We start from the raw sequence: 26,299 nt of genomic DNA on the forward strand, positions 1-26,299 counted from the left end.
TAGTCTTAACGAACAATCTTTTCCCAGGAAGCGTCTCATGGGTCAGGGTAACGCAGTTAAGGGGTGGTGGGGTAGCTATGCAAGTCTAACCACCGGTTTGCTTTTGCAAAAGAGGAGAACGTGCCATATAATTAGTGCACCTACCACACCGGGCTCCTCGTCCATGACTAATAGATGTACAAATAATAAATAACAAAGCCTTGGGGAGCCCATGGGTTTCCCCACAGCAAAAGGACTCTGTAAGTTACTCACCATTAGTAGGATCCTTTTTCCTATGTCACTTTGCACAGAAGTTGGTATGGAGTACATTGCTCTCCATGCAGCAGGGCTGTTTGCATGGAAAGACACTTGTGTGCCATAGATCGGCTCAGGAGAGGGATTTGCGGCTCAGCCAGAGGCTGGCGGATAAGCAGCCCCATGCTTGCTCTTCTCTTTTTAGCTCTGACGACACCACCAAGGACTATTACTTCAACATCACAAACCATTTCAGCTGGTCGCCGGTGGAGGTGACCCTGAGTCTGTACACCTCCTTGTGCCAGTACTTCAGTGAGCAGGAGATGAGGTGGAAGACGGAAGGCATCATCCCATTGGAGGAGACCAGCCCAAATCAGGCTGTGTGCTTAACCCAACACCTGACAGCCTTCGGAGCCAGCCTGTTTGTTCCCCCAAACTCCGTCCAATTCATATTTCCTGTGAGTAAAAACAAACACCAGACACTGGAGCTTTCCTGCACATGGGATAAATTAGCAGCTCGCTGGCTTTTGAATGTGCCCGCTTGAAAAAACAACGGCTGCTCTCAACACATCTCACGAGCTAAGTAGAGTCATGCCTGATCTGTGCTTGGATGGGAGACCAACAAGCAAGACGGAGGCTAGTGGTGTTCCTCTCTCTGGGTTGCCCCCGCATAGTCCCCTTGGGAACTTTGCTGTTGGAGGTACCTTGTTTCAGAGAGACGCGCACATTGATCCTGACCAGTTATAGTCATTAAAAAGCCAATAGCACTTTTACTGAGTGGAGGGTGGTTAAGCCCCAGTGTCCTGGCCAAATTCTGGTTGCATTTTGCTTACCTTATCGTTTTTGCCACTGTTTCAGTTGGATACGGAGTTCTTCCCTTCCTGCCCAAAGCTGTTGCATAGTTTTGTTTTATACTTTTAGAGGCTGCTCCTGCCAGGTGCTCTGTGCCTCCTGATGAAGTTCAGTCTTCTCTGTAGCTCTGTAAGTGACGTCAAGGGGAGCTTCAGGCGCTCAGCACTTTGCTGCATGAAGCCCCGTACAGCTGCTGAATTCCACTCCAGAGGTGGATGCATTTCAGCAGTGAGCAAAGTGATTGATATGCATATGCATAGTCTGTACTCCAGTTAGGGAGCCTGCAGGATGGACGTCACTATGTAAGATGAAGATATTTGTTAATTATTGTTATTGCAATCAGCGAGGCAGTGAGTGTGAGGCTGTGAAGTGAGGAGTTTGGGGAGGGAAAAGCATCTTTCAGTATCTTTCATTTTGCTTAGGCTCCTGGCCCAGGTCTCAACTACATTGTTTTGCTGACCTGTGCCGTCTGCTTTGTGACATACTCTGTGGCCATGCTGATTGTGCACAAACTGGACCTGATTGACATTAACCGAGTGGGGGTGATTCCATTCTGCGGGAAGAACGGGATGTTTAAATATGAGATCCTGGTGAAAACCGGCTGGGGCCGAGGATCAGGTCAGTAACAGCGTCACTCTCTGGAACGGCTGACTGTGGGTTAGCCTCCATACTAGTCCCTTGAGACTTCTAGGCACCGCATCACAGCAAATCCCCCTGCATGGCACAGAACTTTCCTAGGGTTCTCCGGAGCAGTGAGGGAGGGTGGCCCTTGAGGATCTGGAAGGGGTTGAGTTATTCTGCCATGGTCCAGCTCCTTCTTGCAATTCTGCTGACAGCACCCACGTATGTCTTTGAGACGTTTTCAGTTCAGGCCAATTCAATGACACTTTGCTGGCAAGATGAGATGCCGCTGCATAAATAGAAAACCGAGCCCTCAGGTAAGTGTCAAATATAAAGATGATCCACACAGGATGGGTCTTCATACTGGGCTTGGGGTTTGAGCCCATGTCCATTTGCCAGCCGTGGCTGTTCCTGATCAGGGGTGATGGCTCCGCAACATGATACCCTCTTGCTCCCGTCTCCCAGGATTAGGCACGATTTCTCCTCCTCTCATTTTGTTGAGGTGTCTCTCGTGATTCCCGATCATTTCAGGGAGAGCGTTGAGTTTTACTCCCAGCTGGCCCTTTGGGGCCAGCACTGCCATAAGACAGAGAGTTGGATTCTCTCCTGCTTTATTATATGCATTGCCAGCACAATTAATCACTTCGTTCTGGTCCCTGAGTCTCTCTTAGCAGCAAGGAGGAAGGAGGCAGAAAGCTGGGCTTTAACATGTTGGGCTGGGATAGCAGCCACAACCGCTAGAAATATCATCTTTGGACTTTGAAACGCAAGCGGATATAATCTGGGAGCGTTGATTGAGCGTCTGCACGGAATGCCACGGTGTCACTGTCAGAGAGCTGCTCTCATTGGCTCCAGTGGCTTCCCTGGGAGCAGGCCTATGCCCCGTAACCACGTCTGGATCCTGATAGGCGAGCAGGGGACATTTAGGTGGCCCAGGTGAAACAAGGAGTGTCTGGCAGCTGGTCCCGGGGAGTAGTCAAAGAAAACAAGCCTTTCAGCCACTCCATGGAAGGAACATCCAGAACAAACATCTCCTCCCACCAGGATGTCAGCAAGTTAAAGAACATTAGATCACATCCCATCTCAGAAGGAAACATACTAAAGCCCATGTATCAATCCGATCTCACCAGCCGACTCTTCCAAGCTGTGTGTAACCCTATCTCTGGGTGTGGGGAGGCCAAGCAGCAGCCTTGGATACAAGCATATTAATTTCTTACAGGTCTCCGGGTGGCCTCTCAACAGGGCCATTTCATTTGGTCATGGGGTTGGGGGAGAGAATTCTGCACTGGATGGGATCTGCCGAACTAAGCCTTCCTGTTAACTCCTGCCAGGTACCACCGCCCACGTGGGGATCACCCTGTATGGCATGGATAATAAAAGCGGTCACAGGCATCTGGATGGGGAGAACGCTTTCCACCGCAACAGCCTTGATGTTTTTCAGATTGCGACGGAGCGGAGCCTGGGCAGCATCTGGAAAATCCACATCTGGCATGACAATAAAGGTGAGGCCTGGGCAGGTGTGCCAGGTTTGAACAGCTGTGACGATCACCATTGGGTTGGTGATTTACACTGGTGTAAACTGGTTTGAGATCTGAATCCGACCCGTGGTATTCGATGTTCTTGCAAGGTTTCTGCCTGTGCCACTCTTGGCTACCCCCAGAAATCCTGCATGAGCAGCTATTCTTGCACAGGGGATTGTGCTGGGAAGCTGATGAACTGTGGCGGGTAACTAAGAACGTTCCCTGCCTTAGCACACACCACACTGCAGAGAGACATCATTGTCCAGTGGTCAGGGCATGGGGCTGGCAGCCAGGGGACTGGAGCACTAGCCCCAGCTCTGTCACTGCGTTTCCTTGGGAAAGTCTCAAAGCTACGTTTGCAAAAGGACTCCAGTGTTGAGTGCCCAACAATAGACAAGTAGGCGGATGTTTTCCAAGGGGGTTGCCTGGAATTAGGTGTGTACATCTACATGCAGGCCTCAAAATGCATGGCCTGATTTTCACAGATGTCCTTGGTGCCTCGGCTACTGCAGATTAGGGCTATATTCTATTTACCTACATCTGTAAAGTGCTTTGAGATTGAAGTGTGCACCCTTCCAGAGTGCTCCATACCATAGCCCCTGCGTGCCACCCAGTCCCTGTAGGGATGAGGAGTGTGATTGAGAAGCAACTGACTGTTCTTACTCTCCTGATCTCGTCCACAGGGCTGTGTAGCTATTGATACTGCATGGCAAGCCCTGCGCTCTGGCAGAGACATGGTCTGCCATGAGCCACGCCTCTCTGTTTCCCTGCTTTTAGGGCTCAGCCCTTCTTGGTACCTGCAGCACGTCATAGTCCGAGACCTGCAGACCAGCAAGAGCGACTTCTTCCTGGTGAACGACTGGCTGTCCGTGGAGAGCGAGGAGAATGACGGCATGGTGGAGAAGGAGGTCTATGCCGCCAGTGAGTGCTTGGCTGCTGGGACATGGGGCCTCGAGCAGTCAGTGTTCATGGGATAGGAGGAGGAGGGCAGGGCAGCTCCTGGGACTTTGGAACTTGTTATTTTGTAGGGAATGCCAAAAGAGTGACTGTACGGACACCACCATGGGTTCCCCTGTCAACGCCCTCATGCTGGCTCCAGATCAGAGGTGCTCTGCTGGCTTCTTTCTGCCTTTTACCTGCTCTGGCTCAGTCTTCTCCACTGCCAGAGCATACATGGCAGAGCGGGAGGCCCCCGTGAGCGCCAGCTCTGAGGGATGGGTCCCGGCCAGCACAGGCCCCTGTGAGCTCCAGCTGTGGGGGCTGGTAGATCTAAGGCACAGAACGGCCCCCTCTGTAGTGTGTGGCTCTCACCTGCTCATCTCAGCCTGACCCTGGCTCTCTTTTCCCGGCATTCAGGTGAGACGGAATTGAGGAGCTTCCCTCGGATCTTCGTGGCTGAGCTGCAGCGGGGTTTCTTCGAGAAGCACATCTGGCTTTCCATGTGGGACCGGCCCCCACGCAGCCGCTTCACTCGGGTGCAGAGAGCCACCTGCTGCTCCGCCCTCATCTTCCTCTTCCTCTGCGCCAATGCCGTGTGGTACGGCGTGGTGGGAGACGTCAGTCTCAGGTAGGCTGCACATCCTACCGCACTGCTCCTGGTCTCTCGGGATCACCTAACCAAGCCTGTGCCCTGGTCCTGCCAGAGGCAGCTGGCTGTCCTGCCTGGTAATGACCTGTGCAGTCACGTGGCTGTGTGGCACATGGACCATGATCCATCCTGTGAAGCCCCTGGCCGTTGATCTATCACCTCCCTAATGTCCTCCATTTCCACCAGCGTAAAGGAAAAAGAGCTCCCCAAACCTCCCTACTGCAAGAATCTGTGAATTGTTCCCACGCTCAGATACCCTCAGGATGGGCGTCATAGAAGAGACTGGATGGACAGATCTTGCTGTCCCTTTCTCTCTTTGGCTCCACCTTACCACCTTGAAACATACCCTGCCACCACCACCCCTCTTGTCTTTGCCTGTAGAGCAGTATTTCAGACCTTGCCAATACTCTCCCTCCTGACACTTGTGAAGGGGGCTAAGCAGCAGCAGCCGTGAAGATGTCCCGCTTGCTCTAGACACAAGTGCCGTGCGTGGCAGAAAGCAGGAGAGACACACAGCTCCTGGGTGTAATTTTTCCAATCGCCCAACCCTGATTTATTCTGTGGTTCGAGACTTGGGAGGCGCTTTATATCCTGGTAAAAAGCAAAGTGACAAAGCCTCTGAAATGAGCCCGAGAGAGAGAGGGACAGAGCTGGGACAAGTTGAACAGAACAATTGCCATTAAAGGGAAACTCTCAGCGTTGAACAAAAATCAAGAGGCAGAGGAGGTCAGCAGCAGCTGCAGTCGTTTGCTACATAATCAGAATTTTGCCAGACCACAATAGCCCTTCACTTTGGTACTAATAACGCCATGCGAAAGGCTTTCTGCTGCAGATCCTCCAATTTAGGCAGGTACCTTTGATACATGTGAGGTACCGTCCATTTCAAATCAAATCCTGTTGATTTCAACAGAAGTTAGAACCTAAATACCTGTGAGGATCTGAGTCTAAGCCAGGGCTCTATTCTGCACTTCTTGCACACCCAAAACTCCCAGGGGAGCCAGCAATGTCTTCTCGACAGTGTCCCGTTAAAAATGACTTTCCCTTCCAAACACTGGCTCCCTAGTTCAGGTGGCGACACAGGTGATATTGGTTCTGACATCTCTCTCCTTCTTTTCCTGACCTTTTCCAGTAACGTGGCTGTTTCCAACCTGATCCCACTTAGCGTTGACACTGTGGCTGTTGGTTTGGTGTCTAGTGTTGTGGTCTATCCAGTGTACCTGGTCATTTTATTCCTCTTCAGGATGGCTCGTAGCAAGGTAACAGGGAAGAAAAATCATTGACTTTCAAGGGGTGCTTTACGACAACAGATTTGCTTACAGAGGGCCAGCGTCTGTCATCCTTACTCCCATTGTGTTGCATCTTACTTCAGGAGTAACAGCATGGCCATGAGTAAGAGGCACAGAATCTGGCCCATAGCGATGCTACAGAAGCATTCTGTACACGTACAAATAGCAGCTTTGATTCTCCTTTCACTCACACCCCCATAAATCAGGTGTTGCTTCTCTGCATCCAGCGGGCTGCCAGGGGTATAAGTGATAGGAGATCCAGTCCCACAGACACATCAGGCGGCCTGTGAGCCAGAGCCAGGGCAGGTGAGACCAGAACAAAAACCCCAGGTGGGAATATGCCAATTGCAATGAAGAACGAAGGAAGCCAAGCACCATATGAAAGACTCACAGAACGTGAACTCTCTGCCACAGGAATTCACGGCGGCCAAGGAATTAGCATGATTCAACATTGGACATTTATATGGATAGCAAGACTTATAATAGTTAATACAACAGTTAGTAGTGAGAGCAGTGACAGTAGTCAAGGCTAACTGAGTCTGGAGGGGACATTAAACCTCCTTAGCCAATTTCTGACTATTAGTGATCACGATGAGATCTAATGTAGGGGGCAAATTATCCCACTGCAGTGTTCTTATATTTTCCTTTGAAGCCTCTGGTACTGACCATTATTGGAGACAGGACGCTGGCCTCCATGGCCCTCGGGTCTGATTCAGTCTGACAGTGCCTATGGTCCTCTTTTCCTTCTGTGGATTCTGTATCCATACTTGTGTTGTAATATGGCTCTCACCAACTCCCAGCTAGCTACCAGATGCTTTGGTGATGGATACATTGGAGATCTAATGAAGTACCACTGTAGGTGAAGGTCCCGCTGTCTGGGCAGTACGGTGGTTATGCAGCCACAAGAGGATGATCTGGGGCTATAGGGACTGGCTAGACACAATTAGGCAGCCCCATTAAGTACCACAACCGGCCATTATGTGGTTGATAAGCGACATTCCCTTCCTAATTTCCTTAAGAGCACACAGGCTCAGCAGGAGATTGCGAGCCGTTCCTGTGCTGGGACGCCCTTGGCTAGGGGAGACTGAGGGGCACCAGGCAGGCAACCAGGCAATTGGTGTCATTTGACGTGTAAAGCCTTGGCCGGTGAGAGCTGCCCCCTGGGAGGTATTCGAAAAACCCACGTGGGTTTGGGGCGCTCCCCTAGTTTTGCCCTCACTGTTGCCAGGCAGGCCACGGTTGCCTGCTTCAGGGTGCCCATGGGGTCACGCGCCCTGTTGTGCTACCAAGCCATTTATTTGCTGGTGTAACACATAAGGCAGATCAAGAGCGTCTGCTCGCTGATCTAATGGATGGGGCAGCGGAAGGGGGGTGCTGCGGCCTGGAGTGCCAGTGTAGGTGGTGTCGGACCTAGAGGGGCAGCGGTGGGGCCATAAATTAATTATACAAGCGAGACCTAGTTCTTAGCCAGAACAATGGCCTCACCCTCCCCTCCCTGCCTCTTGTGCAGGCGTCCATCAGCCACACCCTGACCCACTCGGACCAGCAGTCCTTGGAGATCGATAATTACCTGGACTCCTCCCTCCTGGAGAGCTCCTTCCTCACCTTCCCCGGGATCCGGGCCGAGGTAAGCAGGTGACGGGAGGCCTCTCCTGCCTAAAGGCGGCACAAAGCAGGCAGTTCTTTGTGCTTCCCCCAGCCCCTCTGGGCGCCGTTCAGCCTTCTTCTGTCCCTGCGTGTGGCTGCAGAGCGGCGTCAATCCCTGGCCCATGGTTTAATGCAGCGTGGTACAGGGAAGAGTGGGAGCTGGCACAGGGTCCTGCCCCTGGCTGAGTACCTGATGAGTCAGGGAGGGTGGAAGCCATGTAGAGTGGGATCAGCATGCGCTCACGCCCCCTCCGGCCCCCAGGCCAGTTCCAAGGCACTTAATGATACTCAGCATACATCCAGCACTTTCTGCCCGATACACGTTAACACCCTGATCGGCCCAACACCCCGGTGCACCCTCGCTTTCTACAGTGGGAAATGGAGGCTGAGAGGTGCTGTGAATTGCCTAAAGCCATAGAGCGAGTCAACATCAGGGCCAGTGTGTGAGTGCCTGGCTCCCAGTCCTGTGCCCAGACTGCGAGGCTGGCCCCTCTCTGGGGCCACTTCCCCTGCCTGACCCCCCTGGAGAGCCCCACCCCTGCTGTGTTGATCAGCTGTGATTTTAACCAGAACCCAGCCAGCGTATGGTGACTGAAACTTATTCTGCTCCTTTCCCACAGGCCTTTTCCGAGCAAACCAAAACCGATTTGTTCCTAGACGATTCAAAGAGGTGAGCGAGCTGCTGGGGATGAAAACCGGCAGGGAGACTGCATTTGTAGGGCCTCGGAGCACGCGCACACAGACACCTTTTCAGGGAAGACAGTAAACTGTGGGTTGGGGAGCCTGAGACATCAAGCCCTGATTAACGTCAGTGGGCAAAAGGCTCAGTTTTATTGTAGTTGGTCATTTTTTGCGGCTCAGAGGTGAGGCGCGCCTGCCAGCTTTATTGCTACACTAGGCTGCCTTTTGATTTCTCCGAGGGACAGGGGTTCTGCCCTGCTTGCATGTATTGATTAGCAATCGCAATAAATGAATGTGACTGGAAGGCAGGACGCTGGCTTCTGATACAAATCTCGCTGGAGACCATTATCCCGGCTATTAATACACAGCGCTCTCTCTCCCGCTGCCTACCTGGGACCCTCCCGCTCTGCCTTCCGTCCCGCAGTCTGATTCGGTGGCACTCCAGCGAGGCCCTGCTCAACTGGCCAGATCTCCTCAGCGACCCCTCCATCATGGGCAACACCATCCAGAAGCTGAAGCGGGGACGGGCCAGCCGCCATCTGGGGCTCGAGGTGCCCCTGCCGGCTGAGGAGGACAGCTTGTCGCTTGGCCTGCACCCAGGGCAGACCAAATACTTCTCTGCCTCAGGTAGGGGTGAGAGCAGCGTGATGCAGCACTGGCGGGGCCTGCTTGGCTCCAGTAGCGCTGCTAGGGAGGGGCATTTGGCCCGAGCGCTTCCCTCCTGTCTAGCACTTGCCACCCTGGGCAATTATGCCTGGACACAGAGACGGAGTAGGGTGCGTTTTGTGCCTCAAAACCCCTCTTTATTTCCGGTCCTAAAGTCAGTGACACCTCCCGTTTCCTGGGGCCAATACACCAGCCTTCACAACCATAGAATCATAGAATATCAGGGTTGGAAGGGACCCCTGAAGGTCATCTAGTCCAACCCCCTGCTCGAAGCAGGACCAATTCCCAGTTAAATCATCCCAGCCAGGGCTTTGTCAAGCCTGACCTTAAAAACTTCCAAGGAAGGAGATTCCACCACCTCCCTAGGCAACGCATTCCAGTGTTTCACCACCCTCTTAGTGAAAAAGTTTTTCCTAATATCCAATCTAAACCTCCCCCACTGCAACTTGAGGCCATTACTCCTCGTTCTGTCATCTGCTACCACTGAGAACAGTCTAGAGCCATCCTCTTTGGAACCCCCTTTCAGGTAGTTGAAAGCAGCTATCAAATCCCCCCTCATTCTTCTCTTCTGCAGGCTAAACAATCCCAGCTCCCTCAGCCTCTCCTCATAAGTCATGTGTTCTAGACCCCTAATCATTTTTGTTGCCCTTCGCTGGACTCTCTCCAATTTATCCACATCCTTCTTGTAGTGTGGGGCCCAAAACTGGACACAGTACTCCAGATGAGGCCTCACCAATGTCGAATAGAGGGGGACGATCACGTCCCTCGATCTGCTCGCTATGCCCCTACTTATACATCCCAAAATGCCATTGGCCTTCTTGGCAACAAGGGCACACTGCTGACTCATATCCAGCTTCTCGTCCACTGTCACCCCTAGGTCCTTTTCTGCAGAACTGCTGCCTAGCCATTCGGACCCTAGTCTGTAGCGGTGCATTGGATTCTTCCGTCCTAAGTGCAGGACCCTGCACTTATCCTTATTGAACCTCATCAGATTTCTTTTGGCCCAATCCTCCAATTTGTCCAGGTCCTTCTGTATCCTATCCCTCCCCTCCAGCGTATCTACCACTCCTCCCAGTTTAGTATCGTCCGCAAATTTGCTGAGAGTGCAATCCACACCATCCTCCAGATCATTTATGAAGATATTGAACAAAACCGGCCCCAGGACCGACCCCTGGGGCACTCCACTTGACACCGGCTGCCAACTAGACATGGAGCCATTGATCACTACCCGTTGAGCCCGACAATCTAGCCAGCTTTCTACCCACCCTATAGTGCATTCATCCAGCCCATACTTCCTTAACTTGCTGACAAGAATACTGTGGGAGACCGTGTCAAAAGCTTTGCTAAAGTCAAGAAACAATACATCCACTGCTTTCCCTTCATCCACAGAACCAGTAATCTCATGATAAAAGGCGATTAGATTAGTCAGGCATGACCTTCCCTTGGTGAATCCATGCTGGCTGTTCCTGATCACTTTCCTCTCATGCAAGTACTTCAAGATTGATTCTTTGAGGACCTGCTCCATGATTTTTCCAGGGACTGAGGTGAGGCTGACTGGCCTGTAGTTCCCAGGATCCTCCTTCTTCCCTTTTTTAAAGATTGGCACTACATTAGCCTTTTTCCAGTCATCCGGGACTTCCCCGGTTCGCCACGAGTTTTCAAAGATAATGGCCAATGGCTCTGCAATCACAGCCGCCAATTCCTTCAGCACTCTCGGATGCAACTCGTCCGGCCCCATGGACTTGTGCACGTCCAGCTTTTCTAAATAGTCCCTAACCACCTCTATCTCCACAGAGGGCTGGCCATCTCTTCCCCATTTTGTGATGCCCAGCGTAGCAGTCTGGGAGCTGACCTTGTTAGTGAAAACAGAGGCAAAAAAAGCATTGAGTACATTAGCTTTTTCCACATCCTCTGTCACTAGGTTGCCTCCCTCATTCAGTAAGGGGCCCACACTTTCCTTGGCTTTCTTCTTGTTGCCAACATACCTGAAGAAACCCTTCTTGTTACTCTTGACATCTCTCGCTAGCTGCAGCTCCAGGTGCGATTTGGCCCTCCTGATATCATTCCTACATGCCCGAGCAATATTTTTATACTCTTCCCTGGTCATATGTCCAAGCTTCCACTTCTTGGAACCCCTGCCCTTGACCACGGTGAAAGGGGACGGTGCTAAGATAAAAGTCCTGGGCTCAGTCCCTTGACTCAGACAGGCGATTGGCCTGAGCGAAGGCGTCTGGATTCGGCCCACCTAGTGCCGATGGCGACTGAAGAGATGTGCTCAGGGCAGCAGGGTTATCGCTGCCTCCTTCGGCCAGGGAACCCTGCGCTGGCTCCTCAGGGCTGGCACCACGGCTCCCTGGCTGAGCAAAAGGTCATTTGGTTCAGCCCAAGTGATCAATTGACCCATTTCTCTGCATGTTGGGAGTCCGAATCCAAACGCGACCAGAGTGGGTCAAGGACTCGGGACTGCAGCAAGTCGGGCTGCAAATCTTGCTCGGAGCAGGCTGTCCCCAGCCCTCAGGGCATGGGAAGGAGGCACTGTGGCCCTCAGCCATCACACTGCTCCCCTGTGTCTGAGCATGACCTGTTCCTACCCTGGCTTGCACTGTGCCCCTCCCCCCACTGTCCTGTGCCAGCAGCCAGCTCTCATCTTAGCAGAGGAGCTGCACTTTAACTGAAAAAAATCCCCCAGGATCAGGTTTGCATTTGCCTCAGAGCTCTTTAAGATGGGGCCTGTAAAAGCAGAGGAGCTAACGCCCTAGGAGATGGGCGACAGAGAGCTATCCTGCGCTGGCCCGGGGCAGCTGAGCTGCAGATGCAGACCTGTTTGCTGTCACCGCCTGGCCCATCATCCGGGCTATTGCAGCATGGGCACCCACGGAATGCAGGTCGGTCAGACTCCGGGCCCAGGGGCTGCTTGAACCTGGTGCTGCTCTCACACCCAGGGGGCGAGTCCATTGAACCCATGGCATTACCCTGCTGTCAAACCCCTGGGAGCAAGGGGAGACTCACACACCCAGGGTGTCTGAATTCCCCAATGACCTGTGCATCCTCATTGGTCATGGAGCACCAGCATCCTCATCCGTGAGCCCCTGAAGTGACCCTAAAAGAGGGTGCTCCCCAATTCGTGCATCCATCCCAACCAGGGTGCCCAAGCAGGTTCACACTGGGTGCAGGAGTGATGGTGGGGAGCCATAGGAGGAGGTTGAAGGTGGCTGTGCAGGAGGGGACCCCGATACCCTCACCTATGTGGAAACTGGCCTGAAGCCCTCTCCCATTCCACTGAGAGGTGCTGTGAACAGAACTAGCAGCCATAGGCACCGACTCCAAGGGTGCTCCGGGCTGGAGCACCCACGGAGAAAAATTAGCAGGTGCTCCGCACCCACCGGCAGCCAAGCTCCCCCGCTTCCTCCTCTCCCAAGCGCACTGCATCCCTGCTCCTCCCCCTCCCTCCCAGTGCTTCCCCCCGCCGCCTAACAACTGTTTGGTGGCACCTAGGACTTTCTGGGAGGGAGGGAGGGAGGGAGGGAGGAGTGGGGACGCAGCGCGCTCAGGGAAGGAGGCAGAGAAGAGGTGGGTCAGGGGTGGGGACTTGGAGGAAGGCGGTAAATGGGGTGGGGCAAGGGCGGGGCCAGAATTGGGGTGGGGGGTCAAGCACCCAGTGGGCAAAGGGGAAGACAGCGCCGATGCTAGCAGCCCTGTTAACAGGGAGAGGGATGAGGGAGCTGGTTAGCAGTTGGGGTGCTAACTTTCCTACCCTGCTGTCTGTCTCTCTCAGATGAAGATCTGATCCGGCAGATCCTAGCCGATGGAGCTAGTGGCATTTCCCACCCCCAGGATACAGGGCAGTATGCCAGAGCCGAAACGGACTTGATCTCAGGCCTGTAAGTATGCAGGGAGAAAAAAGTGCTTAAACAAGGTGTGGTGAGTGAGCGCTCCCTGGGCCCCTGCCCTCCCGCCAGGAGCAACTGATTCTGCCTAAAAGGGGGGGGGGGGCATGAGGCTCTGCCCCCTCCTTGGCCCCACCCCTGCCCCTCCTCTTCCTCCCGAGGCCCTACCCCCCTGTCAAGCCAGAGCCGGGCTGGGAAGCCCAGGCCCCTCCACCTGCTCTCAACCTTGGGAGGAACCCAAGAACAGCCCCTGACCCCCGCTCCTCAGGCCTGCGGCCCTCATGTGGCTCCTACCCCAACCTGGCTCCAGCTTCCGATGTGGCCAGGGCCTCGGAGGGCCAGGGTAAGAGCCGTGTAGGGGAACGGGGACTGGGCCTCTGGCATAAAGTGGACAGACCAGGCCCATCCACTTTCAAACTTGGGAGGGCCATGGCCCCTTAGCCCGCCCTGTTCCAGTGCCCCGGGCGGGGAGAGTTGTTTTGTGCTGCACCAGCTTTGCTGAATCTGGCCTTTTGGTCCTGGCTGGCAGCTGCATTCACAAAGCAAACACCTGGAGCCGTATCAACCAGGCAGGCAGAGCTCTTCCCCACTCACGTACCTCCTGTTAGCCCCAAACGCTGGGCGCCAGGTGACTGTTTCACTCTAGATGCTGCCGGCGAGCACCTTGGTGAAGGAGCCTCCAGAGGCCGCAGAAGCATCTCTGTCGCGGTTTCCTTTGACCTGCTCAGCAAGTGCCGCTGATGCAGGTCAGCTCCGCTTGAGAGCAGCTCCACATGGACAACGCTGGGCTGAGCTGCGATCTCCCGCTGTCTGGGTTTATAGCCCAGTTTAAACAGTTCCAGCAAAGACAGGAAAATATCAGGGTCTCTCTGCCTCGCTATGCCCCTATAAGATATAAAACAAAGAGGCCATCAGTCTGAACTGTCTGCGCAGGGATCTGCGTTGGGGCACCGTGGGAAGGCTGCTGGAAGAGCAATTTCCGAAAGTCATCAGCAGAAACCTGAGCAGCCTTGCACTCCTGCCGTCCCTTCTCTGCAGGCGATGAATCAAACCAGGTGGCCCAGCGGGAAGTTAGCAAATCCCACTGACTGATGCTGCCGTCACTTGGGGAGGGAAGTAGTTTTATCTTGCCCGTGATTGCAGGGCATGATGTTAGTGATCCCTATGGAGCAGGCTAGTAGCAGGGAGGACTGGCTCTCTCAAGAAGCACGCACCTTTAAAAGAAGAAAAGCTGCTAATAGTTGTCTGTGGCTGGTGCTAGATTAAATGTCACATTGCTTGGGTTCAGAATCCTCTCTCTGGGGCCCTCCGAATCAGGCTGCCACCGGTTCGCTTACCGCAAAGCCCGGTGTGTCTGATAGAGTGCCTCTTGCAAAGCAAACCTGGGTTTAAGCCCCATGCTAATAACGTTGATTTGCCCTGGCAGATCCAGCGTGTTTGGGGAGAAGACAGAGACCATCATGCTGCAGCGGCTGAATGAGAAAGGGCAGAACATGGTAGCCCCTGCCAGGGAAGTGAGCAGATCTGCCAAGTCTACATGGACAGGTACTGGGGGGGGCAAGGCCTTCTCTGATGTCAGTGCCCAGCGCAAAGGACATGCTCCCTGAAACAAGCTAGGGCGAAGAAAGGAGCTCAGATGTTATGGCGATAAGGGGTGGATAGGCAGATAAACACAGACAGCCATGATGTGCGCCCCTTTACGAGCCAGGTTCAGAAGGGGGCATGCTCGTTGCATACAATTCTCCAGCTCTCTATTCCTTACCATTTCAGGATCCATTTCCCTTTGTTCCCTGTGCTCTCATTAAAATCATCATAAAAACCCCTTCTGGAAAAGCCCTAACTCGGCATTTCATGCTCAAAGGCATTTACCTACCATGTGCAAAAACAAAGCCACCACTCCCCACTCCCACAGGGGGATTGATTTCAGAAGCACATTACGGCAGTGAACTAATTAGACCTGAAGGTAGGGGAGGGTCCTGATGTCAGCACAGGGGAAAGGGAGTTAGAACTCAAATGAAAACTCAAACCAGTTAAACAAGAGAGAGGGAGAAGGAAAGGAGACTTCATGCGGTGACGTATAACATGGGCAAACAAAGAGTTCACACCGTCTCCCTACAGACAAGCCTCTCTCATGGCCAGGAGGTGAAAAGCTGAACGGATGGAGACAGGTCATGGGTGGTGATAGGTTCTTAGCTTCTCCACTTAAGAGTCCTGGTAAGGACCTTAGAGCAGTGGCTTTCTTAGCATGAGCTGTCCTGCTTTCAGACACCCCCCAGGAATTTCTTGCACTACAGCCTCTCTTCTCAGTGCAGAAAACTAAACACAGAGCTGGGGCTCTGGGGCCTATTAAAATCCATCCATTGGTTTTGCCTGAACTACTGTAGTATCTGATTTGTACAGCTTAGTCACATGGTTGGATGAAAGCATCTCTCTGTCTAAGCAGCCCCTCCTGGACAGGGTGGGTTAGAGGCAGAAGCAGCCGGTTAGGAGAGTCAACTCCTGGTGACATGCAGGTTCAAAGCCTCACAGGGTCACCCTTGTCCTTCCCGGGTGAACGGAACAATCTCCTTGGATTGGGTCTTTCAAGTGACACCTTAAGCCAAGGCTCTGGCTGGGCATTAAAGATCCCTGGGCCTTTGGTAAGTGAGGGCCGGTGTCTGGGTCAGAATGGCTGCCCTTCCCCATGTACACACGGTGCAGTTTGCAGACGGGTAGCTACTGCCCTTCACTTCAGGGATGGATGCATTTCAGCAGCGAGCTATGTATGTGGTCGGTTCAGCGTGGTGGGGCCACAGAAATGTGGATTATCCTTCTAAAGAACACCCAGGTTTCTGAGGGCTCCCCACAATGGCTCAGGTCTCTGGTGGGGCTGGCAGTTGCTTGGCCCTGCCGGTTGCTGGCAGCACCGTTGTGGGATTTCAGGCCCCTGCTTTGCTCCCTGCAGTTGTGGACCACACGTTCAGGAAGCGCCTACTGCCACACTGGTACTCATACCTAGCTCACGCCACGAGCCTCCTCCTCTTTGCCGCCTCCATGGGGGTCTCCGTGTGGATCGGAGTGGGCTTCACCTCCAGCGTTGCCCTCATGTGGCTCATCTCAGGGATATTCAGCTTCCTGGCATCCTTCTTGGTCTGGGAACCTCTGAAGGTAAGGATGGGTGTGGAAAGCGTGTTGTGTAATTTCTTCTCCAGGTCGCTGAAATTGCTTAATGTCTCATGATTTTCTGTCCCCACCAGTCTAGGCTGCATAGGGTCCTGCTTCTCTCTCTATCTCCTTATCGATCACTCCCCTCTGTAAGTTACCGCAGATTTCTGAAAGGGGATCAGCCCTGATTGAACTGGCACCGAGACGCCCTCGGCAGGCCATGAAATGGTTCAATCTCTCTGCCTGCGGCAGGGAAGCATCTGTGGAAATTATAGAGGTGTAAAGCTGGAGCCTCTTTCGCTGTTGTGTATCAGGCTGTACAGCATCTGGCTTTAGGAAAATATGGATCTTCTTCCCCACCCCCGGCACAATTCCATGGGGCAAATGGAGAATAAACCTCAGATGCCAACAGCCAGACAGGCTCTACCTCAGAGAGGAGAAATTTGTTAGCACAGACCCATGGTCGGCAGCCATGAAGCCGCATGGATCCAAGTCGAGGCCGGCTCCTCTATTCAAGCTTGAATCCATGTTGGGAACGGTGAGGACTTTCCCAACATGGCCTTGTGCTGGTGAGGTTGCTATACAGGTGTCTTAAAGCACATTGATTTCCTGGGTCACAGGTTCTGCTGGAAGCCCTTTATTTCGCACTGGTTGCAAAGCGCCTGTACCCGGAGGAAGACGACACACTGGTGGAGTATCCATTTGTCGAGCATGTTTCCGAGAAGATCAACAAAGTCCGACCTCCTCAGGGATTTGCCCTTTTCCAGGCCAAGGAGGAGGCCAGGAAGGTCAAACTGCTTCACAAGATGCTAAAGGTAAAGCGCCTGGCAAACTACCTGGATATCTTTTTTTGACGAGATGACAAGTTTGGTTGATAAAGGTAATAGCGTTGACATAATAGACTTCGATTTCTGTAGGGCGTTTGACTTGGTACTGCACAACACTTTGATTAAAAACTAGAATGATATAAAATGACCGTGGCATGTATTAACTGAATTAAAAACTGGCTCACAGATACGTCTCAAAATGTAATTGTAAATGGGGAACCATCATCATGCAGGTGCGTTTCCAGTGGGCTCCTGCAGGGATCGGTTCTTGGCTCTTCGCTATTTAACATTTTTATCAATTACCTGGAAGAAAACCTAAAATCATATCTGATAAAGTTTGCAAGTGACACAAAAATTGGGGGAGTGGTAAATAATGAAGAGGACAGGTCACTGATACAGAGAAATCTGGATCACTTGGTAAATTGGGTGCACGCAAACAATATGCATTTTAATAGACTAAATGTAACTGTATCTCGGAACAAAGAATATAGACCATATTTACAGGATGTGGGATTCTATCCTGGGAAGTGGAGACTCTAAAAAAGATTTGGGGGTGGGGTGGATAATCAACTGAAGGTGTCCAAAAGGGCTAATGCAATCATGGGAAGCATAAACAGGGGAATATCAAGTAGAAGTAGAGAGGTCATTTTACCTCTGTATTTGGACTGGGTGCAACTGTTGCTGGACTACTGTGTCCAGTTCTTGTGTCCACAGTTCAAGAAGGATGTTGATAAATTGGAGAGGGTTCAGAGAATGGCCATGAGAATGCTTAAACAAGATTAGAAAACCTGCCTTATTGTGATAAGCTAAATAGATTGAGCTCCTTGAGTCTAACAAAGAGATGTTTAAGGGTGACTTGATTACAGTCTAAGTACCTAGATGGGGAACAAATATTTAATAATGGGCTCTTCCATCTAGCAGAGAAAGGTTTAGCACAATCCAATGGCTGTAAGTTGAAGCTAGACAAAGACAAGAAATAAGGTGTCAAGTTTTAACAAGTGAGGGGAATTTACCATTGGAACAATGTACCACGGGTCGTGGTGGATTCTCCATCAGTGACAATTCTGAAATCAAGATGGGATGTTTTGCTAAACGATCTGCTCTAGGAATGATAGCAGGGGGGCAGTTCTCTGACCTGTGTTATTGAAGAAGTCAGACTAGCCCATTACTATGGTCCCTCCTGACTTTGGAATCCATAGACTCCTCCCCGCTTTCTACCTTACTGAGACTCTGAGCTTGGCCCCAGGGTGTGGCCTGGGCCCTCCTGGCATCAGGGTGTGCTGGCAGTAACCTGCCATGGAACATGGGCTGCTCCAAACACCATCTTTGTGACTGCAAGCAGCCCAGCCTAGCCCGTGAGCACCACTGCAATAGTACTGCCCTGAAAGGGTTAGGAACCACGGACCTAAAGGACACTCCTGTGACGAACCTTGTATCAGGTTACGAGAACAAAGCAAGGAAAGTAACTGTGCCTGCCTGCGTGGCTTATACAAGGGCCGGGTGAGTCTCTCCAGTCTTTGCAGCCCACCCTACAGGTTTTGTTTAAACGTGGGAGGTATGGATAGGAGCACGGAACTGGGACTCAGGAGATGTGGGTTCTCTTCCCGACGCTGCCACTGGGCTGCTGGGTGAACTCGAGCAAGTCCCTTCCCAGCTCTGTCCCTCAGTTTCCCCATTTGCACAAGGGAGTGATGATCCTGACCACCTTTCTAGAGCGCTCTGAGATCTGTGGATGAAAAGCGTTATGTCTGAGCGAGGTGGTAGGGTTCCAAAGCTAAGAGGAATGGAACTATTTCCTCCCTGTGAAATCAGTTGGTTTTGGGGTCAAAGCATTCCCTTGCAGTGCTGGAAACACAACAGCTCCGGCCTGGGGCACAAGAAAATGGAACAGGCCACTTGCATTATCCAAGCCCAGTGAAATGCAGACAGCCAACCGGCTGTGAAAAGGAGCTTCCATCACTTTAAAGATCTTTCACTGTTAATACTCCCAGCTGGTGTTAGTAACACTCCCGGGGTTTAAAAGCTGTGCTGTGTTGAACTGGGCGCTATCCCTTTCAAGAACAAAAGCCCCACTAAATGGGAAGCTGTTACATAAGCAGCGCTGCCAGCACCGAGCGGGCCAGGATGTTGTGTAATCTGTATTGACTTGAACATGTGGAGTTGGGCTGGCTGGTTTGGGGAAAAAAAAATTGTTACAAGGCCATGGGCTGGGTCTGGATTTCATTTAACAGCAGCTCCCATATGGGAAAACACCAAACCAGTATGTCGGGGCCTGCTTCTGCTCCCAGTGGGGGTCTTGCCCTGACATCCAAGGAGAGCAGGATCCAGCCCTTGGGGCACAGGACAGCTTGCTTCATGTACTCAGCTGCCCTGCTCCCACCAAGGTAGGCACCGTGCCGTAGGCTGAAAGCAGTCCTCTGACCACATGCCTCTGTTTTCTGCTTGCCAGAGCTTCCTCATCTATATGTTGTTCTTGCTGGTGACATTGCTCACCAACTATGGCGACGCCTCCCGCAACGGCAGGGCCTTCCTCTTGCAAAGCTCCCTCAAGCAGCAGCTCGGTGGCGAGGAATTCCTCCGCGTCAAGAGGTAATTGCGAAGCCCGAGTGGGGCTCGGAGCATCAAGCCATGTGGGTTGTTCCATCCTCCGGGCCAGGCAGCCTCAGGCTGAACACTGTGGGGCTTTGCGCTGGAAGTCAGTGAGCAGATGCATTTCTTTACCAGTCACAAATTACACACACACAAATGCCGAATCGTCTGTGGTCACTACAGCCCTCGCCACTCCCATTCGAACGGGACAGTCACCAGTGAGTCCAGTCTCAAGGTGTCAGAAGACAGGAGAGACTGACATTCACTAACTGTATTGCTCGGGTTCCTTCTCCCATCATTAGGCACCCAGGGGTGTACCAGATCCTCAGTGCTGAGGTTATAATGTACGTGTCTGAGTTGCCAGATGTTAATTTTAGAAATTCACCTTGGGAGGTCAAGGATGGTTTTGTGACCAACACCCAGTGCAGGAATTCAGGAGGAGATCTGTGTTTTAGTTCTGCCTCCATCACACCCTCCCTGGGGGTCACGTCCTTTCATTGCTTGATGCCTCCATTTCCCTATCTGTAAAATGAGGATAGGGATTCTGTGAACTTTAATTCATTAATGTTTCTAAAGGACTGAGCTCCACTGTTGGAAATTGGGGCAAGGGGGGGAGAGAGAGAATCAGTTTATACTTCTCTTTCTGATATCTGAGCAATGAATTCAGAGTTGCAGCATCAGGACAGACTGAGACGACCTTTAAAAACCGCAGCTTTAGAGAAGGTTTAGCAATAAAGAGGCTTATGAAAACCAAAAATAATCATCTATTCTATAAATACTAAACCCTACCATTCTTTGGGGCTTGTAGCAAGAGGACAATTTCCTGGTGGAGTTTTCAGGATGTCGTCATCCCTGTTGACCAGAACGGCCCCAGAGCTGCTTTCCTGGAATTAGTTCTGTCCTTGTGTCAGCCCTCTTGATTGTTCTACAGACAAATGAGACTTGGCAAAGTGAGAGCAGGAATCCATGTTACATCTGAGTCACACTGATAGAAGTCAGGAGTCATCCTACGGACATCAGCACAATTACATGGGATTAAAAGTGGTGTCAAATGAGAGCGGACTCAGCTCCTAGTTACAGAGGGACCTGGCTCACGTTTACTTTGCACTGGCAGTGGAAAGGGGCTGTGCCATGGGAACATATGTATGGCTACACCCCACTGAAGGCCTCTTTACCTCACAAGAATGCTGTGAAGTGGCTTTAATGTAAATGAGAATCAGGCTCAAAAGATTTCTGTGGGACACTTATTTTGTGAGGTTAGAGCGACACGGAGAAAGGGCAATGGGATGCAGCAGAACAAAAGGAAAAATTTGATCTAATGGCCAGATCACTTTGGCTGTGGGTTAGTTTCCCAAAGGAAGTGATAGAATCCTCATTTCTTCGCTCATTTGAAATGAGGCTGGATAAAATCACTCTAGTATAACACTGGAGAACAATTGTGCATTGGCCTGGAACTAGATCAGATGTTCTGATGGTCTCTCTCAGCTCCATCTTCTGTAAGAATATGCTGAAGCAGGGGACTAGTTTTACCTTGTAGGGTTTTTGCGTCCCAAACATCTATACTGTGTGATCTCTCAGGGTATAGGATAATAGTCTGGAGGATAAAGCCTGCCTCTGGCTGAGCTGGTGGGCCACTGAATAGCAGTGGAGGTCACCTTTCCAAAGCTCAGTCTCCCCCCAGTGGCAGGATACAAGCTTTCAGATCATCCCCTTGGCGTAGAGAACTCCTCAGGACCAGAGCTGGGCGTGGGGCTGGGCTGAGTGGAGACACTTTCTTCTGTATTGACCGGATTAACCTTCCTCTCTTCTCCTCCATGCGTGCACAGATCTGATGAGTTTTGGGCGTGGATGTCACAGGTCTTGTTGCCCTCTCTCTACAATAACCAGTCGGGGCAAGAGAGTTACAGCACCATGCTGGGAGTGCCACGGCTGCGTCAGGTCCGCCTGCAGGAAGGTGCGTGGCTGCCAGCATCCCTGGTTTGGGAGCAATGGCGCCTCACAGAAGAGATTCAGATCAATGCGACAGGGAGGGACAAAGCTGAGAGCCAGCTCTAGTTTTCTAGCCCCACAGTAGCCAGCTTGCACACCACTGTTCTCTGCAGAAGTTTGGCCAGCGAGGCTGCAGGTTGGTTCCTGGTTATCCTTACGCCCAAGAACACGTGCCAGGTACTGTACAAAAGCCAAAGACCCGGGCCCTGCCCAATTTCAGACAGGATGCAACAAGCAAGGGTGGTCGGCCATCAGGATGGGGTGAGCTGAGGAGCAAAGTCTGAGCCACATGACTCACGTTCTCCTGTGCTCAGCCCAGTAGCTCAGTTATGGATTTTGCATTTATAAATAAATGATATGGACTTGCTCCCTTCTCTAGGTCTGGCCGGGGAAGGGGGAACTGGAATGGAGGGTTTAACTGAAGCAGGGGGAGGGACACAATGTAGAGGAATAGCTTTCTGCACTGGGATGTTCATATGGCCATGTAACGGGTTTCCCTACTCACTGCTGTGGTGCCCCCTCATGGCTGGGTCTGGGGAACAGCTCTCAGCTGGAACAGCGCCCCCTTCCATCACTCGCTCACCCCGTGGCCCATCTCCCATTCCAGAACTTAGGGTGCTCTCTCTTTGTGACAGCCCTCCAGCCAAGTCTCTATGTAGTTTTCCCCTTCCAGGGTCGCTAAGTCCCACTGGACAATCCACCCGGCAGTATTCTGTAATTTCTGGTCTGTGCCACTTTCCCAGTGGTTGGCAGGGGAGCCCGGGCCTGCCGAGTACTCTGGGTTCCAGCACAGGGACCTGCTATCCAGCAACGATGGTCTGCTTATTTCCAAACCTCATTGCTATTGCCCTCTGCTCCTTCTTACTTCCCTTCTCTTTCTTGGTGTTGTGGCCCACTCCTGGGGTCCAACTCAAGCTCCCAGCTGCCAGGGAGTGACTGCAGCCTCCTTCCCCAACAACCGCTTCTGGTCTCAGCTTGCTAGCTTTGTACCAGCGCAGGCTACAGCTGCTCAGCTGAGCTTCCCCTTCCATTAGCACTTGTCTATCCAGCCTCCCCCAGATGCAGTCCACTAGATTAACTACCCCTTCCAAGGTACCTGAACCCCTTCCGATAGGTGCAAACACCCCAGCACAGGCAGTCTCATGTCTCGTCACCGCCAAGCTAACACGATACTGGCCTCTTTTCAGCAGAATGCCCGGATACCATCCATGATTTCTTTAGTGGGACGGATGCATCTGTCGCTGTGAAGAAATGCACGTACGAGTCTAACAGCTTTAATACTGCCGATTATGCTGTTGGCTGGAAGAGGGTATCTGTAAATTTGACACAGCCGTGGTCCTACTCGCCGCCTGACCTAGCAGGGTACGAAGCTGCGCATTCCACACGTACATTTCCTGTTCTGGCCGCAAAATCCAATCACAGCATTGGGCTCTTACAGCCACTCCGTTTCCAGCTGTCATGTCAAGTCAGCCAACTGCTGCCCCCGAGAGCCAACCGAATGAACAATACGGAAGGCCTAGTGCTGTTCTGATCACCAGCCAGCTGGTTTTGTTCCGTAGCAGTTTGATTGGCACGACTCATGCAGCCCCATTTGTAATTTTGTGGCACACACACTGCATGGAAGATAGAGTGGAGCTCTGTGTGTGCAAACGAGTGCCACCGTGAGGTACTTTGCCAATGCAATGGGGGCACGTGCTGGGGTACTGATATTTCAAAACTGCTGTTTAAGAGCAGGAGTGGGTTACAGAGCAATTTAAAACCTCAGCAAGGAAAAATTTGCATATTGGTAGGAGCTTCCAGTTATTGCTGGTTAGAGGGGTTCAGGAAACAGGTATAAAAACTGGGTCTATGCTCATTTAGCTTTGGTTCTAGCATTTGTTTGGCTCTGGATCATTTCTGGGAGGTGTGTTTCAAGATGGGTTTGGAGGGGGGTGTGGGTGGGCTAGGGCCTGTTTTGGGCCATTTAAGTTGATACAGTTTTTGTTTGTAATTTCTCATATGCCCTAGATGCACTAAATAAGACGCTTACCGTACGTCAGTTCAAATCCTCCGTTTGCATGGAAAGTAAAACAATACAACTCCTCCTGGCTTTGCGTGAGTTATGAGGCCCGGTCAGCAAATCCCCACCCCAAAAATGCAACCAGTGGCTCCTCTTCTTTTTCAGAGTCTGGTACTGGGGCTACGTCTCCATGTATGACAGCGGAGGTTACATCCAGGAGCTAGGAGCCACGCTGGAAGAGAGCAGAGCGCAAGTGGACTATCTTCAACAAAACAACTGGATCAACAACCTGTAAGCAGCTGGCAAGGCAGCAGAGGGGGAAGTCCTGAGTTTGGCTGTAACCTGGGAACAGTCCCGAATCCTAATCTGAATTTTTCAGTGCAGGTAGTTGAGGTGGTGTCTGCCAAGCCTAGAAGTGTTTTTTTCAGCGGGGGGAGGGGAGCATTATTCAGCCAGAGGACCCCCTTTATCTTCCCTCACCTTGGTTTTGCGGTCAGGCTGTGTCCAACCAAGGCAGGCAGGATGCGTTCCCCTCTGTGGTTCCTTGGTGGGCGGCATATCCACTCACGGTGCACCCGGAGATGCACACCCGGCCTTCCTCGCACCAGCTGCAGGGCGGGTGCTGCCTCAGACAGACCCTGAGCTGCTCTGGCAGCTCTCGCCCCTATAAAATGGTGTAACCTGACATGACGGACACTGTTGCCCGCTTCTCTGTCCCCACAGGAGCAGAGCGGTCTTTGTGGAGCTGACGCAGTACAACCCCAGCGTGGACCTGCATGCCGCCGTCACCCTGCGCCTGGAGTTCCCCATGGCGGGGCGAGCAGTGGCCGCCATCGCAGTTGGGCCCTTCCCCCTGCTGCGTCTCAGTGGGGGAGTCACGCTGCAGCTTGTCATGATGGTCAGTTCAGCAACCTTGCTCCTCTCAGTCAGGCCTGTGGAGAGAAATTTGGGGCTCCCATCACATTCGCTAGGCCTGCCCCCATTTCAGCCCAGTTACAGGCTTTTGCGGGGCCCCTGCGCTCAGGGTCCTGGTACCATTGTCCCTCCTTGGCAGCCCTGCTCGCAGTCGCAACCTTAGCGCAGTGGATGGACATCAGTGGGATCTGGCTATCGGAGGGAGTTACTCGGCCCTGCTCTGCTTGCTGCTATGACCCTGTTTCCCAGACGCGCTTCACAGTTGTGCTGTGGAAGGGCCGTCGGGGACCCCCTTAGGTTGTGCTTTTGGCTCAGGAGAATAGTTGCCTCCTGCTCCCATGGCTCAGAGTCACCTGGCTGACTTGGAGGATTGGGCCAAAAGAAATCTGATGAGGTCCAACAAGGACAAGTGCAGAGTCCTGCACTTAGGACGGAAGAATCCCATGCACCGCTACAGACTAGGGACTGAGCGGCTAGGCAGCAGTTCTGCAGAGAAGGACCTAGGGGTGACAGTGGACGAGAAGCTGGATATGAGTCAACAGTGTGCCCTTGTTGCCAAGAAGGCCAATGGCATTTTGGGCTGTATAAGTAGGGGCATTGCCAGCAGATCGAGGGATGTGATCGTTCCCCTCTATTTGACATTGGTGAGGCCTCATCTGGAGTACTGTGTCCAGTTTTGGGCCCCACACTACAAGAAGGATGTGGAAAAATTGGAAAGAGTCCAGCGGAGGGCAACAAAAATGATTAGGGGACTGGAACACATGACTTACGAGGAGAGGCTGAGGGAACTGGGATTCTTTAGTCTGCGGAAGAGAAGAATGAGGGGAGATTTGATTGCTGCTTTCAACTACCTGAAAGGGGGTTCCAAAGAGGATGGCTCTAGACTATTCTCAGTGGTAGCTGATGACAGGACAAGGAGTAATGGTCTCAAGTTGCAGTGGGGGAGATTTAGGTTGGATATTAGGAAAAACTTTTTCACTAGGAGGGTGGTGAAACACTGGAATGCGTTACCTAGGGAGGTGGTGGAATCTCCTTCCTTAGAGGTTTTTAAGGTCAGGCTTGACAAAGCCCTGGCTGGGATGATTTAATTGAGGATCGGTCCTGCTTTGAGCAGGGGGTTGGACTAGATGACCTCCTGAGGTCCCTTCCAACCCTGATATTCTATGATGGTTTCCCGCCCCCATTGCTGGGCCCAAAGCCTGCACGCCCATCACCACTTCTAGTACAAGGGATACAGTCACTGAATACGTCCCTTTTGGAGGAGTGTTCTTTGGGTGGGAGAGGGAAAAATTCCCCCTCAGGCAGAATCCAAACACGTTTCATCCTCTCTTCTTATGGGCGATTGCTAACAGATGAGGCCTATGTACCGATGGGAGGCACCTTAGGGCTGTGGCATGGTCAGGCCCTCTGACAGACAAAACCCCAACCTCCCAGGAGCCTCCAGCCGGGCAGTTTGCCCTAGGGGACTGGGGGAGAGTCATGGAGCCTTGTGCTTTGATCCACCCCAGGTTGGGCAGGCCATGAGGGTCTAACAAGAACTTAGCGCACCGCTGCTCGAAAGTGAGTCCTAAGTTAGCTCTCTCGGCTGGGAGCGCTCTGGTGACAGTACCCTTGGCCCCTCAGGCGCCAGAGAAAGGGAGAGCCTTGCCTCACTCTCCAGTGCTCACCTATCACCAGCAAGTCAGCAGAGTTACACCAGGGACAGGTTTGACCCAAAGTTTCGGTGGCAGGGTTGCAGCCATATCATCATCATGGGAGTTAAAGGCCAGTAGTATGGACCCCATTCTGCCATCACGGGACAACGGCCCTGCCACTGCTCCAAGGGGCCAGCACTGCAGTTCTGTAATTGCAGCC

General features: G+C 52.3%; 1 protein-coding gene across 1 annotated transcript in view; it reads left to right on the top strand.

Moving 5' to 3' along the window:
- PKD1 (polycystin 1, transient receptor potential channel interacting) overlaps positions 1-26,299 on the top strand; it is a 135,175-nt gene that overhangs the window by 104,502 nt on the left and 4,374 nt on the right. Inside the window, exons 25-42 of the mRNA XM_077828002.1 lie at positions 440-692; positions 1,509-1,704; positions 3,039-3,209; positions 4,005-4,148; positions 4,584-4,794; positions 5,945-6,071; positions 7,612-7,728; positions 8,369-8,418; positions 8,854-9,056; positions 12,871-12,976; positions 14,409-14,527; positions 15,927-16,129; positions 16,747-16,941; positions 19,403-19,542; positions 21,369-21,496; positions 22,719-22,893; positions 23,696-23,821; positions 24,254-24,428. Of these exons, the coding sequence (XP_077684128.1) occupies positions 440-692; positions 1,509-1,704; positions 3,039-3,209; positions 4,005-4,148; positions 4,584-4,794; positions 5,945-6,071; positions 7,612-7,728; positions 8,369-8,418; positions 8,854-9,056; positions 12,871-12,976; positions 14,409-14,527; positions 15,927-16,129; positions 16,747-16,941; positions 19,403-19,542; positions 21,369-21,496; positions 22,719-22,893; positions 23,696-23,821; positions 24,254-24,428 (2,839 nt within the window). The remainder of the gene's footprint in view (positions 1-439; positions 693-1,508; positions 1,705-3,038; positions 3,210-4,004; positions 4,149-4,583; positions 4,795-5,944; positions 6,072-7,611; positions 7,729-8,368; positions 8,419-8,853; positions 9,057-12,870; positions 12,977-14,408; positions 14,528-15,926; positions 16,130-16,746; positions 16,942-19,402; positions 19,543-21,368; positions 21,497-22,718; positions 22,894-23,695; positions 23,822-24,253; positions 24,429-26,299) is intronic.

The sequence above is a fragment of the Eretmochelys imbricata genome, chromosome 10 (genome assembly GCF_965152235.1).
Source record: "Eretmochelys imbricata isolate rEreImb1 chromosome 10, rEreImb1.hap1, whole genome shotgun sequence".
In the NCBI taxonomy this organism is placed as follows: Eukaryota; Metazoa; Chordata; order Testudines; family Cheloniidae; genus Eretmochelys; species Eretmochelys imbricata.